This window comes from Solea senegalensis, unplaced genomic scaffold (genome assembly GCF_019176455.1).
Source record: "Solea senegalensis isolate Sse05_10M unplaced genomic scaffold, IFAPA_SoseM_1 scf7180000015038, whole genome shotgun sequence".
Taxonomy (NCBI): Eukaryota; Metazoa; Chordata; class Actinopteri; order Pleuronectiformes; family Soleidae; genus Solea; species Solea senegalensis.
Genome location: NW_025321202.1, coordinates 1 through 13,659, shown reverse-complemented (window position 1 = coordinate 13,659; position 13,659 = coordinate 1). Strand labels below are relative to the sequence as shown.

Below are 13,659 nucleotides of genomic sequence, written 5' to 3'. Positions count from 1 at the left end.
TAATACAACAATAATAAAAACATTTACATCACAGATACAGATCTGAGTAAAAAAATAATACAATAGAATAAAACTTGCATGTTTATGGCCTCGTTCTGACGCTTTGAGTGAGAGGGTGAGGGAGGGAGCGTCGTCACCTTCACCACTTCATCCCCCTCTGATTAGTCTGTGGTGAGCAGCCAGAGTCTGAGCAGTCCAGTCTATTCACTCAGAGATGTTTTATGATTAGATTTAAGGTACTTTTCATTTTCAGTACATTTTTATTGGAAGTACGACTGTACTAGGTTTGAAATCCCATCGTTACTGAGGAAGAAAAGTAAAAAGGTTTGAGGACAGGTGAATGATGAGGACAGGTTAACGATGAGGACAGGTAAAAGATGAGGACAGGTTAACGATGAGGACAGGTAAAAAGATGAGGACAGGTGAATGATGAGGACAGGAGACGATGAGGACAGATGAGGATGAGGACAGGTGAATGATGAGGACAGGTGACGATGAGGACAGATGAGGACAGGTGAATGATGAGGACAGGTGATGATGAGGACAGGTGAATGATGAGGACAAGTGAGGACAGGTGAATGATGAGGAGGTGGATGAGGACATGAGGACAGGACAAGTGAATGATGAGGACAAGTGAGGACGGGTGGTGAGGACGAGGGACAGGTGAGTGATGAGGACAGGACAGGTGAGTGATGAGGACAGGTGAATGATGAGGACAAGTGAGGACAGGTGAATGATGAGGACAGGTGAAAGATGAGGACAAGTGAATGATTAGGACAGGTGAATGATGAGGACAGGTGAGCGATGAGGACAGATGAAGGATGAGGACAGGTAAATGATGAGGACAAGTGAATGATGAGGACAGGTGATGAGGACAGGTGAAAGATGAGGACAGGTGAATGATGAGGACAGGTGAATGGCGAGGACAGGTGAGGACAGCTGAATGATGAGGACAGATGAAAAATGAGGACAGGTGAATGATGAGGACAGGTGAATACCAAATACAATCAGAAGAAGAGTTGATATAATGGTCTGTATTTATATAGAGATTTTCTAGTGCTGATGAGCTGCTTTACACTACAGTTTTTACCCATTCACACGCTGCAACATGGGGTTAAGTGTCTTTGCTCAAGGACACATATAGACGAGCAGAGCCGGGAATTTAACCCACATTTGAAAGACAACTTGACCTACCACTGAGCCACCATGGCTCAATCCTAACTCCTCACTTTTTTAATACATTGAAGTAGATTTTTATATCAGAAAATGACATTTGATACTTGAGTAAATGTCATTTTCTGCTCACATACTTGTACTCTAAAAGTATCGCTTTAAGGTACTTTTATAGGAGACGGGTTTCTGGTCACTTTTGGTTCTTCTGTTGTTGTCTTATATAATATTGAGGGGTTTTAATTCTTAGCTCATGCTAGTAACATGAGTGATCCAGAAACCGTACTTTAGCATCAGCCCACTTGTTGTGTTTAACTGTTCCTGTTAATGTAGGACGGGAAGCGTCTTTCTCTGGGCCGTGTCTCAATTCAGGCCCCGCCTCCTTTAGAGGCTGCATCACAGCGTTGCGACTGTCCCATTCCAAAGTTTCCTCCACGTGTGTCCTCAGTATTCACTGTGCACTGAAGTCAAATGTTAAATGTTGGTGGCAAAACAAAAGAACAGAGTTTTAAAAACACGAACCGGGCAAATAGAGCACATGTAAAAAAAACAAAAACAAGGAGCCTTAAGACCTGATTTCTTTGGTTTACGTGTTATGCCACACATCGTTGCACGGTAGTGCATGGTACGACGTCCACTGCAGCTCTGTAATCCTTCGTAGGCCAGACCGTCTAATCCTTTGCAGTCCACAAAGGCGCATCTGCCTTCGTCGGCTGCATCCTGTGAAGGAGACGTCCCTGAATTGAGACACAGCTCCTCCCACTATCCTTCGCTACCTGCAGCCACACGCCTCCACCACCATGTCCTCGTATTGCTTGTAGACGACGTTATTGGACGAGTCGATGTAGAGGATACTGATCGGGGAGAGTCGCGTGGGGACGCAACAGGTGGGCGGCGCCGCCTCCGGGTCCATGGAGTTGATCAGGGTCTGAATGATGGCGTGGTTGGTCGGCTCCAGGTGCGAGCGGATGGGGAAGTCACAGGCGCCGTCGCAGTGGTATGCGTTGTACTCCAGCGGCGCGATGATCCAGTCGTCCCAGCCCATCTCCTTGAAGTTTACATGGAGGTGTTTGCGGTTGCAGCGCGGCCTTGTCTTCACCGCTTGGTGTTGGGGGACAGACTGCGGTGGCGGCGGCGGCTGCTGCAGCGGCGGCTTTTTGGCGCCCCTCACGGCAGGAGCTCTGCGCATTCGTCTCTGGGTGAACAGGTATTCGTAGACAGTTTTGTTGTCGTGGCCTGACCGTGCTTTGATCTCGTTGTAAAAAAGATCGCGCTTCTTGCTTTTGCCAAATGCTAAGAGGAAGGCCTTCTCCTTGTTGGTCCGGCCAAAGCGGGCGAACCCGAGAGTTCTCAGGTCCGCGGGTCGACCACCTCGGTGCTCGAGTGCCTCCAGCTCAAAGCACAGCTGCTGCTGCTGGTTCTTTAAATCCTTGAGTGCTTTCCATATGTCAAACACTTCCCATCTGCCGCTGAATCCACTGACCACGTCCTCAACGGTCTTCGTCTGGAGAAGAGCGGCCTTTTGTTTGCCTGAAGCACAAGTGAACAGCTTCAGGGACGGGGACGAGCCTCCTCCACCCACTTCTCCCTCAGCACCCACGGATCCCAGTGACACTCTGCGGGGGTCAGACATGCGCTTCCTCAGGATGCGCAGCTCGGCCCCCAGGAGCCCGTCCCGTTCCAGAGAGCTGATGTTGAAGTGATACCTCTGCCGCCTCAGCTGGGGTCCGCGCTCATCTGAGAAGAATAAGACAAAAACATGTGAGCTAAAAAAAAACAAAAAACGGACACACAGAAAAGTAAAATCCCACATGTAGCATAAAAAACGAAGGGTGAAAGAAAGGCCGCGTTTCTTTATGGAGGAACAGATGGAAACGCATGAACAGGCAAAAACAAAGCAGACCGCAACTCGAATCAATTCATCTCTGAGTTAATTACTAGAACATTATTAGCATTTTTATCATTAGTCCAGCTAGTGCAAGAACATTTTTAGTCATTTTCCTGCAAAATTATCATTTTATGAGCAGAAATTTAGTTAATGTGAGAAATTACAATTCTGTCACATCTGTGGGATACTTTTTTTTAGGTTTCTTTTAACCTATTAAAGCTTGCACAGCACAGCGGGTCCCCATGAGGACGCAAAACAAAAACGCATACTGTACATGCAGTTTTTTTCTATCCAGGACCTTTATCATTTTGCAGATAGAACACACATACACTCCTTGGTCCCTTACCCTATCCCAAAAAATCAGGTCTTAACTCTGCAAAAGTCCTAGAATTTGAGGTGAAATATTGTCGTTTGAACCTCACAATGATAAAATTACATGGCCCCCCCCCCCACCCCCCAAAAAAAATTTGCTAAAGCCCAAAAATTGTTAACATCATAATGTCCCCGAAATGACGTATTCCTTTAGTGGTCCCCATGAGAAGGCAAAAACAAAAACACTTAAATGCATTCTTCTTCTATCCAGGACCTTTTGCATTAAACACACACACACAGAGACACGAAAGAAAGAAAGAAAGAAAGAAGTGAGTTAATGTGAGCGAGTGAGTGGGGGAGGGGCAGAGATGTGTCAGGTAATCAGTTACACCTTCACCAGGCGGAGGAGGTCACCGGCGATTTGCTGAGGACGCGCTAAACAAATAAAGGACAAATTAAAAGCACATTAAGTGCTGGAAATGTAAACCTTTAGCCGAGCGAGAAACATAAAACTCTGGTCATTTAAACATTGTTTTAAACAGTTTTACACTGTAAGGATAACATTACACAGGAGGGGCCGCCCCGCTGTGCTCACCACCACTGTTTATTTACTCTCCTGAGGCCGAGAAGCAGCTGAGCTGCCAGCGAATGACCAGATGGCTGCTAACACACACACACACACACACACACACACACACGCGCGCACGCCGCACGCACGCACTACCACGTACATAAATACATAAGTATATTTGTGTGCACAGGTGTGTTGTAGAGTCAAATGCCCCCAGAACACAAACACGACTTCAAGTTTAAAAATCTCCAGTGGATTTTCACATTTCATTTGATTTTCAAAATAAAATGATAAATGAAAAAAACAAACAAAAAAAAGTATAATAACTGATTTCTTTACTGATATTGTGCTCAAATGAAAAATGTTTTGCCCAGTTTTGATTTTTCTATCTAATGAAAGTTGAGTAACCCGGAAGTGACCCGTGACAGGGGAGGAGCTTCCCGCGGGACAAACAATAAAACTGTCTGCAAATCAACAAAAAAAAAAAAAAATTATAATTTTATGCAAAGTTTAGTTGAGTCTGACGACACTACACTGTGTTACAATGAAGTTATTGAGTATTTTTTTTAAACAACTTTTTTCAGGTGCTGCACTTTGTAGACAGTCCCTGTTTGGAACTGAAATAGAATGAAATAGAACAAATTATTGACAGAATACAAGCTTCAGATTAAAATATTACATCCGCGCAGTCGCAATAATGATATTCATGACAACATTCCCACAGAATTTCACGCGGAGTCTGTGCTGCGCTCATGCAGAAAGTACTTCACGATTCTTTTTAATCAACTGATTCTAATGATGCAGTTACACTGAAAACAACTGAGTGTCGTGTAGAAAACTACTCCATGTGGGCGGAGTCATCACCTGGGCGTGAAAGTGCCGTGACTTTGTTTTACGCACGTCACACACAAACGAGTGACTAGAGACTTGTAAAGCAGTTGTTTTCAGTGTAACTGAATCATTAGAATCAGTTCATTAAAATACTTCCTGCATGACAAAGTCACTGCACTGAAATACAGTGGCAGGGTCTGTGATGCCGGTCGCTGTTGCTAAACACACTAGACTCCTCTATTAAATATTGAAATTTTAGACATTTCCCTGGTAGTTGTTGGAGATTAACCCACGTTTTTAGGATTGTTAAGTATTTTTAACTGATCTACAGTTCAGCACAGTTTGGCTTGATTCTTGTGTCGGACGTCTCTTCCTGTGGCGGCACTCTGACCAATCAGTGGTCGGCAGTCTGGCTCACCAGAGCAGGTACTAAAAAAAGGTACCAGGTACTATGAGTAGAAACGCAAAAGAACCATGCTGTGCCGGAAATGCACTATTTGTGGAACAGTTGTTTCCAAACAAGAATACTTAAAAACACCCAATAATATAGATAAGAATAATCAATAAGAAGAAAATGTATGTCAGCAGGTAAAATGCAGGGAATACAGAAGAAAACGATGTAAACAAATGAAGCGCTCCACACGCACGACATGTGCGATGCTTCACTCTGCAGCAGCTTCCTGCAGCTTTGAAGTCAGTTCCAGCGCAATGAGGAACAGTGTACGAGCACATGAGCACATGACCTCCGCTGCTCCCTTCCAGATGCTAACCCCCCCCACGCACGCACACACACACACACACACACACACACGCCCTGAATGCAAACGTGTCCACATTTTTGGATGGACCTGTACACGTTCATGATGAGACAAATGAGATGGACACGTCTCTGACGTCGTATGATGTCCACCAACAGTTCTGCAGTCTGTCTACTTCAAGTAAGTAGGTAAGTTAATAAGTTAAGTTAGTAACATAAGTGAAGTTAAGTAAGTAAACTAAGTAAGTCAAGTTAAGTTAGTAAGTTAGTAACGTAAGTGAAGTTAAGTAAGTAAACTAAGTAAGTAAAGGTAAGGTAAGTAAGTTAGTAATGTAAGTGAAGTTAAGTAAGTAAACTAAGTAAGTAAAGGTAAGGTAAGTAAGTTAGTAATGTAAGTAAGTAAAGTAAAGTTAGTAAAATACATTAAGTAAAGCAAGTAATTAAAGTTAAGTAAGTCAGTCAGTAAAGTAAGTTAAGTAAGTAAAGTTAATTTAGTAAAATAAGTAATTTAAGTAAGTCAGTAAGTAAAGTTAAGTCAGTAAAGTAAGTATAAAATAAGTAAAGTTAAGTTAGTAAAATAAATAAGTAAAGTGAGACAAATGAGACGGACATGTTGTCGTGTTGTCTGAAGAAAGACTCCGCCTCCACCAACAGTTCTGAAGTTTATATGTCGTCTCCTTCTACTTCAGGGTCAAAGGTCGAGGGGGAAAGTGTTTACATACAGAATTAACTGGAATATGAATTGCATTATCCAGGTTTGTTAGTCTGACTAAGACTAGCTTGACTGAAGTCGTACTGTTTCTTAGCCGGGTTACGAGGCTAATCTCAAAAATATAAAATAATAATAATCTGAGGATTTCAGATTATTATTATTTTGTGTTATATTTGAGTGGGTTAACGTGCATAAAAACTCTTGAAACTTTGGCAGAGTTCCGGGACCAATGTGTGTTCAGGGGCTCTATAGCGCCACCTTCCTGAAACTTGGTGGGACAATGTTTACAGACAAACAAAAAAGTCAATTGGAACCATGGCCTCAAGTCAACAGGAAGTCGGCCATTTCAGTGTCCATTTTGATGGTTTGCACCCTTATGTAAATGAGCAAACTTTAGTTTGTACACAGTTTGTACTCGTGTGGTATTATTATTTGTATCATGTACATTTAGGGATGCTCGATATCGATAATAAAATATATTATCAGAGATATGAGTTGAGTCATGACTAAAGCAATACTTGATGCTAACGATGCTAGCATCCTCTACAACCACTATTTTTTTCCATGTTTGTAAAGAAAATGAACATATATGTCTGCTGTGACGCGAGTATGAAAAATATTACGTTCATTTCTCTCATTATTCATTCATTTATTCATTCATTTAATCATTAATTTAATCGTTCATTTTCTACCTCTTTATCCGCATCTGACACAGATTATACAACAGGTAATCTGGACTGCATAAGTGAACAATAAAGAAATATATATATATATATATATATATATATATAGATAGATAGATATATAGATATTTAAATGTCTAAACAGTGTTTTATGTTCAATTGTTTTATTTGTTTTATTTGTTGTTTATTTTGCAGCTAAACGTCTGCCCTAACATTTAAAAACCTAAATCCTAGGACACAGTGATTTTACTGCCCCTCTAAAATGTATAGAGTTACATTTGTATCAATAATAGTCAAACAACTGGCTACTGTGCACCCCCCCAATCAAATTCAACTCAGGGCCCCATTTAGGCTTGGGTCGGCCCTGGACAGTCGCGGTTCCTCCCCCCCCCACACACACACACACACCAGCTTCTCCTGTGGTTGACACGGGAAGTTTTCTTTGATGTCTTTACCTTGACCTTTGTCCACGAAGCTGGTGATGGTGTTGGCCAGCGCCGCCTCGTGCGCAGCGGCGCTGCTGCTGCTGCGGTTGTTGTGCTCCCCGCTGGTCAGAGTCCAGTACAGCGACAGCATGTAGTCGTGAGGAATCACCAGCGGCTGCTTGTGATGCTCGTTCACTCTCAGGGTTTTGTGGCTGGTTCCCCGCTGCGCCACCGGAGCCGCGTTTTTCTGCTTCTGCTGCTGCTGCTGCTGCTGCTGCTTTTGCGCAAAGGCGGCTCTTTGCGCAGTCCCGGTGCGCGCTGCCACCGCCGCTTTGGCTGCACCGGGAGCAGCTTTCCCCGCGCTTCTCCCCGCTGACCCACCGCCTCCACCTGCAGGAGACGCAGTCCGGACTCCCTTCCCATCTGCGTGTGCGCTAAACGCCGCGGGAGCGTGAGCTTTAGTGCGAGCGTCCCAAGAGCGCAGGGGGTCTTTGCGCGCCACGCTGGCCGCTGCTCTGTCGCGCTGCTGCTGCTGCGCGCGGGTCACCGGCGAGGAGGAGGCTGATGTCACTGCGCCTTTAACCACAGAAACCTCGGCTTTGATTACCGCGGGACCTGCGTGGATACGCGTGATTCTCGGCGGAATCGCCGCTGACGGTCTCCACGCCCCGCCGGTGCCGCCTGCTGGTGCGGAGCCGCCGGTTCCCGTCGCGCTCTGCGCTGCCTCTCCAAACCGGTGCCGGTGCTGGAGCTCGGTGGTTCTGGTCCGGCTGAGTGAAGCGAGGACGGTCTGCAGGTAAATGAGAGTCCAACAGCTCAGCAGGAGACAGACACGCTTCTCAACTTTCATCCTAAAGCTCTTTACTCTCCCAACACACCGGCATCGCAGGAAACGTGAGTCCGTTCAGAAACACCGGAGCTGTCCGGTGCAGGAAAGTCCGCTCCGCTCCGAGTCTCTCATCCTCTGAGAGCGCGAGGCTCCGCCTGAGACCGGGTCCACGAAGAGCGCCGTTCCAGTCCGGACCGGACCAAAGGCGCGCACAGCGACGCTGAGAACGCAGAGCTGTGGACCGTGAGTGGCTTTTCTGAGCTGGAGAAAGAAATCCTGCGAACTTTTATCCTCCCATCCGTCATGTGTGAGGAGCATAGTGCTGAGATCCAGAGGAGCAGCGGAGCAGAAGGTCACGAGAAGCGGCTTCAGTCTGGTCCACGTCCTCCAGCAACACTTCTTTAAATCCCACTCTTTTTTTTCCAAGAATGGCGCAATGACGCTGCCCCGTTTTCTCTCCTCTCTCTCTCTCTCTCTCTCTCTCTCTCTCTCTCAAAGTTTGAACTCCGTCCAGTGTAAATATTTCACACACACACACGCCTGCAGGTGCTTGAAGAAGTCCTCCAACAAACCTGAGCAGGAATTGGAGGTGGAATTCCAGAGCGCTGCTTTAATTAGGCCGTGATGTCATTTAACAGCGATATTTCTTCACAAATCTTCCTCCCACTTTTCCACCAGTGACTCACTCAAGCTGTTGGAGCGCGCGCGCACACACGCGCTCATACACCCTCACCCCCCAGAAAGGAGAGAGAGAGAAACTTTGCAATTTGTCATTTGAAGTGAGTCGTTTTTAAACAAAAGTCACACACACACACACACACAGAATGTCTACCCCTGTAAACGCTGTAGTACCTACGTCAGGCCTGTACGTGGCGCTGCAGCACTCATCCACCAGAACTGGAGACGCGGCGCACAAGCGTTAGCGTCACTTGCTTATACAAGAACACAGGCACAGAGACAGAGTGAGGACATTCAGGACGACTGAGGAAAGACTCAGTGAGGACACCCGTGGACATCATGCAAAATCGACACCTAAAACCAGGTCTTAACCCATCAACAGAGGACCAGACCAAATGTCCTCACTTCCGTTGGTATGTACATTTTTTGGTCCTCACAAAGATACTCATACAAGTACACACAAACACACAGGGTTTTCATAAAAGGAGACCTAGTACTGATTGGTCAGGCAGGTGTAAGGGCGGGGTCTAACACACAGGCTCCGCCTCACAGTCACTACACTGGGAATGCTGTGGCTTTAGTTTTGACACATGTTGAAAATGATTAAATATTCTGTCATTTTTTCACACATTCATCAGGAACAGAGGAGTGTTTACGCAGAGAGGCGGGGTCACAGGTCGTGAACATCCACTTTTACATTCTCCACTTCTCTCTGCTGGAGGACGGGGGTTCCTTGGACTTGATTCTAAAACTCTTAGCCAGTTTAATTTACGACACCACGAGGAGGGAGCGCCGGCGTGGCGTCGTAAATTTACCTTCCACCGAGCGCAAGGAATAATTAGCGCTCGGTAACAGGAGCTGCTTTTCCCTCCTGATCCCTGTTTTTCTTTCACTCACTCACTCACATTCACTCACTCTCTCACTCATCCATTCACTCACTCACTCACTCATTCATTCCCTTATTCACTCACTCACCACATTCACTAACTCACTCACATTCACTCACTCACTCACTCATTCACTCACTCACTCATTCATTCTCTCATTCACTCACTCACTCATTCATTCTCTTATTCACTCACTCACTCATTAACCCAACTCACTCACTTGTTCACTCACTCACTCACTCAGTCACTCACATTCACTAACTCACTTGTTCACTCACTCACTCAGTCACTCACATTCACTAACTCACTTATTCACCCACTCACTCATTTACCTACTCACTCACGCATTCACTTATTCACCCTCTCTAACTCATTTACCTACTCACTCACTCACTCATTCACCCACCCACTCACTCATTAATTCACTCAATCACTTGTTTCAAGATGTGTGAATGGGTGAAAACTGTGTTGTAAAGCAGCTCATCATCAACACTAGAAAAGCTCTCAATAAATACAGACCATAATAGCAACTCTTCTTCTGTTTTTTTTAACGAGGAACAGAGAGAGTTAGAGGAAGTGTCATGGAGTTAAAGCACATAATATATAACAACAATAATAATAATAATAATAACATAAAACAAAGTAAAATACAGATACGTAAATGTTGTACTTGAGTACAGTAACACAGTATTTGTACTGTGTATTAGCGTGTTAGCACTGAGCTCAAAGCAGCCCCTGAAACCAGACTTTGACTTTTTTCCACTCAAAGGCAGAAATGACGGCCTTTTCAATGGAAACACAGCATCATGACGACACACAGACACACAAACACACAACCAGTCAGACAAATGACACCGTCTGAAAAGTGACCACACTAATAAATCACCCACGAGCGCTGTGGAAGAACTCTGCCCGCCGCCAAATATCGGAAACTCAGAAACAGTTGTGTACGCGCTCACACACCTGCAGAACACCGACACACAAACATGAATATTCTGAGCTTTTATAAACACAGAGTCTCTGTGACAGCAGGACGCGTCTCCGGGGGGGACGGATGGACTCTTTATTTTATTGGTCTAACCTCATGGCAGACGCTGTCTCGCAGCGACACTCACCCCTGTCTGTCTAAATATCAGCGTTCACACACTGTTATTATATCACTACACAGCAAAATCCAGCCACTTTATATACTTATATATACACTTATATACACTTTCTTAGTTCGAAAATCTACTTATAATCTACTTATAGTTCCAAGAGGGAGACTTTTCCGAGCGCTCTGTGTAAAATCAGAAGGTCGCTGCGCGTCACGCGAGAAAAACCACATTTCCTTCAAACGGCTCCTTCTTCTCTTTCTCTGTCGTCACCGTCGTTGTTGTTCCTCGCAGTCTGTTGAGTTCAGCACTTCATATAGCTGAAGCTGCTGTGGGAGGAGTCTCCATACCTGCTTATAAAGACCCACACACACTCACTGTGCCTCGGTCACATGACCTGCCTTCACAGATACATGTTACCACAAACAAACACATCTTGTATTTTTGGTCCAAGCTGAAATTAGACTGAATGGACTAACCCTAAAATATAAGACTTTTGCAAGGTAACGTCAACGATTTAAACTTGCGATATCAAACAAAAACTTTTCACCTTCCCCTGTCCTCATCATACACCTGTCCTCATCGTTCCCCTGTCCTCATCATTCACCTGTCCTCATCATACACCTGTCCTCATCGCCCCCTGTCCCTCATCATTCACCCGTCCTCATCATACACCTGTCTCTACCCCTGTCCTCATCATTCACCTTATCCTCATCGCTCTCTTTGTCTCACTGTTCACTCACCTGTCTCCTCATCATACCCGTCTCATCGCACACCTGTCCTCAATATTCACCTGTCTCACCGCTCCCCTGTCCTCATCATTCACCTGTCTCATCATTTACCTGTTCTCACTACACCCGTTCATCATACACCCACCTCACCACCACCTGTCCTCATCATTCACCTGTCCTCATCATTCACCTGTCCTCATCGCATCTCGGTCTCCATCATTCACCTGTCCTCATCATTCACCTGTCCTCATCATTCACTCACCCGTCCTCATCATTCACCCGTCCCTTCATCACACCCGTCCCTCTGTCCTCACCACCTGTCCTCAATCACCTGTCCTCATCATTCATCACCGGTCTCATCATTCACCTGTCCTCACTATTCACTCACCTGTCCTCACAGCTGACCTGTCCTCATCATCTTTCACCCGTCCTCATCATACACCTGTCCTCATCGCTCACCCGTCCTCATCGCCACCAAGCCCTCATCATTCACTCAATCGTCCTCATCATACACCTGTTCTCATTTCCGCCTGTTCCTCATCACACCTGCACCCCTCATCATACACCTGTCCTCATCATTCACCTGTCTGTCCTTGTCATTCACGGGCAAAGTTTCTGGTGCATGAATTTTATTTTATTCTTATTCTTATTATTATTATTATTACTAGTAAAGTTCAGTGACTTCCAAAGAAACTAAAAGTAAAATTACAATTTTAAATGACTTTAAAAAGTACAAATACTCACTTACAGTTACACAAGTAAATGTCATTCATTACTTTCCACCTCTGTTTATCTGCCATATAAAAGTTAAGTGAGTTTTAAAAATCTCGTTTTTGTGGTTTTGTCCAGAATGGACATGTGAATGTCGCGACATTCTCATGTCGTAAGTGTTTTCCACGTTTTTTCATTCCGACTCGAGTGCCACCCACCATGACATGGAAGTTCACTGAGTCAGTCACAGTCAATGTTTCCAGGAGGACGAGTATTAGCATTTTTTTTATCATTGTAAAATCAGGTCCACATTTAAATCTCTCTATTTTTTTCTTTTTCCAAAATAAAAACATTTCATTTGTTTTTCTCTCTTGTTTCCGTCCCAGGAAAGATTTTTGGAAAGCAGAGGAAAAAATGTGCAGCTGATTGTTTACAAGTCATTTACAGCTTGTTTTGGTGAAATGTCCCTTTAGGACGTGGTTGCTTCACTTCAGCTGCTCTGAGTTAGACCTGCGTGTTTGTGTAAATGTAATCCTGCGCACGTTTAAACCTTCGCTCTGATCAAACATGAATGTTAGCATGTCTCTGTGTGTGTGTGTGTGTGTGTAACATATTATAAATAAACCCTAGTACTTTTAACATAAAATAACATGTATGAACACGTCTTTATCTCACTGTGAGACAGACTTTTGTAAACCACTCACTTTCATCACACACACACACACATGTTGATCCACTGCTGCCTCCATCACTAAGTTCTAATGTCTGATTTTATCACTATTTGAAATCCTTTGTTCAGATTGACCTGAGTGACACAAAGTGACCACACGAGGCAGCAGAGGACCAGCAGCTCCTGTGTCCCTGTCAGCTAAAATCACTGATTTTTTCTCTGGACTTTGGTGTGGGAGAGTGAGTGGAATGTGAGCCAGAGTTATTGTAAACTAAGCTTAATGTGAGGCATGGCTAACATAAGCCAAGGTAAATGTAAACTAGAGCTAACATAACCCAGGGTTTACATAAGACAGGATTATTGTGAGCCAGGACTAATTCAGGCCAGGGATAATATAAACCAGAGTTAATATAAGCCAGGGCTAACATAAAGCCAGGGTTAATATAAGCCAGGGCTAACATAAACCAGGGTTAATATAAGCCAGGGCTAACATAAACCAGAGTTAATATAAGCCATGGCTAACATAAACCAGGGTTCATTTAAACCCGGATTAATATAAACCTGGGTTAATGTTAATATAAACCCGGGTTAATGTAAACCTGGATTAAAATAAACCTGGGTTAATGTTAATATAAACCCGGGTTAATATAAACCTGGATTAAAATAAACCTGGGTTAATGTTAATATAAACCCGGGTTAATATAAACCTG

At 44.4% G+C, this 13,659-nt stretch overlaps 1 protein-coding gene across 1 annotated transcript; it reads right to left on the bottom strand.

Moving 5' to 3' along the window:
• Positions 1 to 1,283: 1,283 nt before the first annotated feature.
• gdf5 (growth differentiation factor 5) lies at positions 1,284 to 8,656 on the bottom strand. The gene is made up of 2 exons (XM_044017069.1): positions 7,380 to 8,656; positions 1,284 to 2,907 (listed from the first exon to the last, which is right to left on the bottom strand). Exons 1-2 carry the CDS (start codon positions 8,197 to 8,199, stop codon positions 1,943 to 1,945), a joined length of 1,785 nt encoding a protein of 594 aa, XP_043873004.1. The 5' UTR covers positions 8,200 to 8,656; the 3' UTR covers positions 1,284 to 1,942.
• Between the last annotated feature and the right edge of the window lie 5,003 nt (positions 8,657 to 13,659).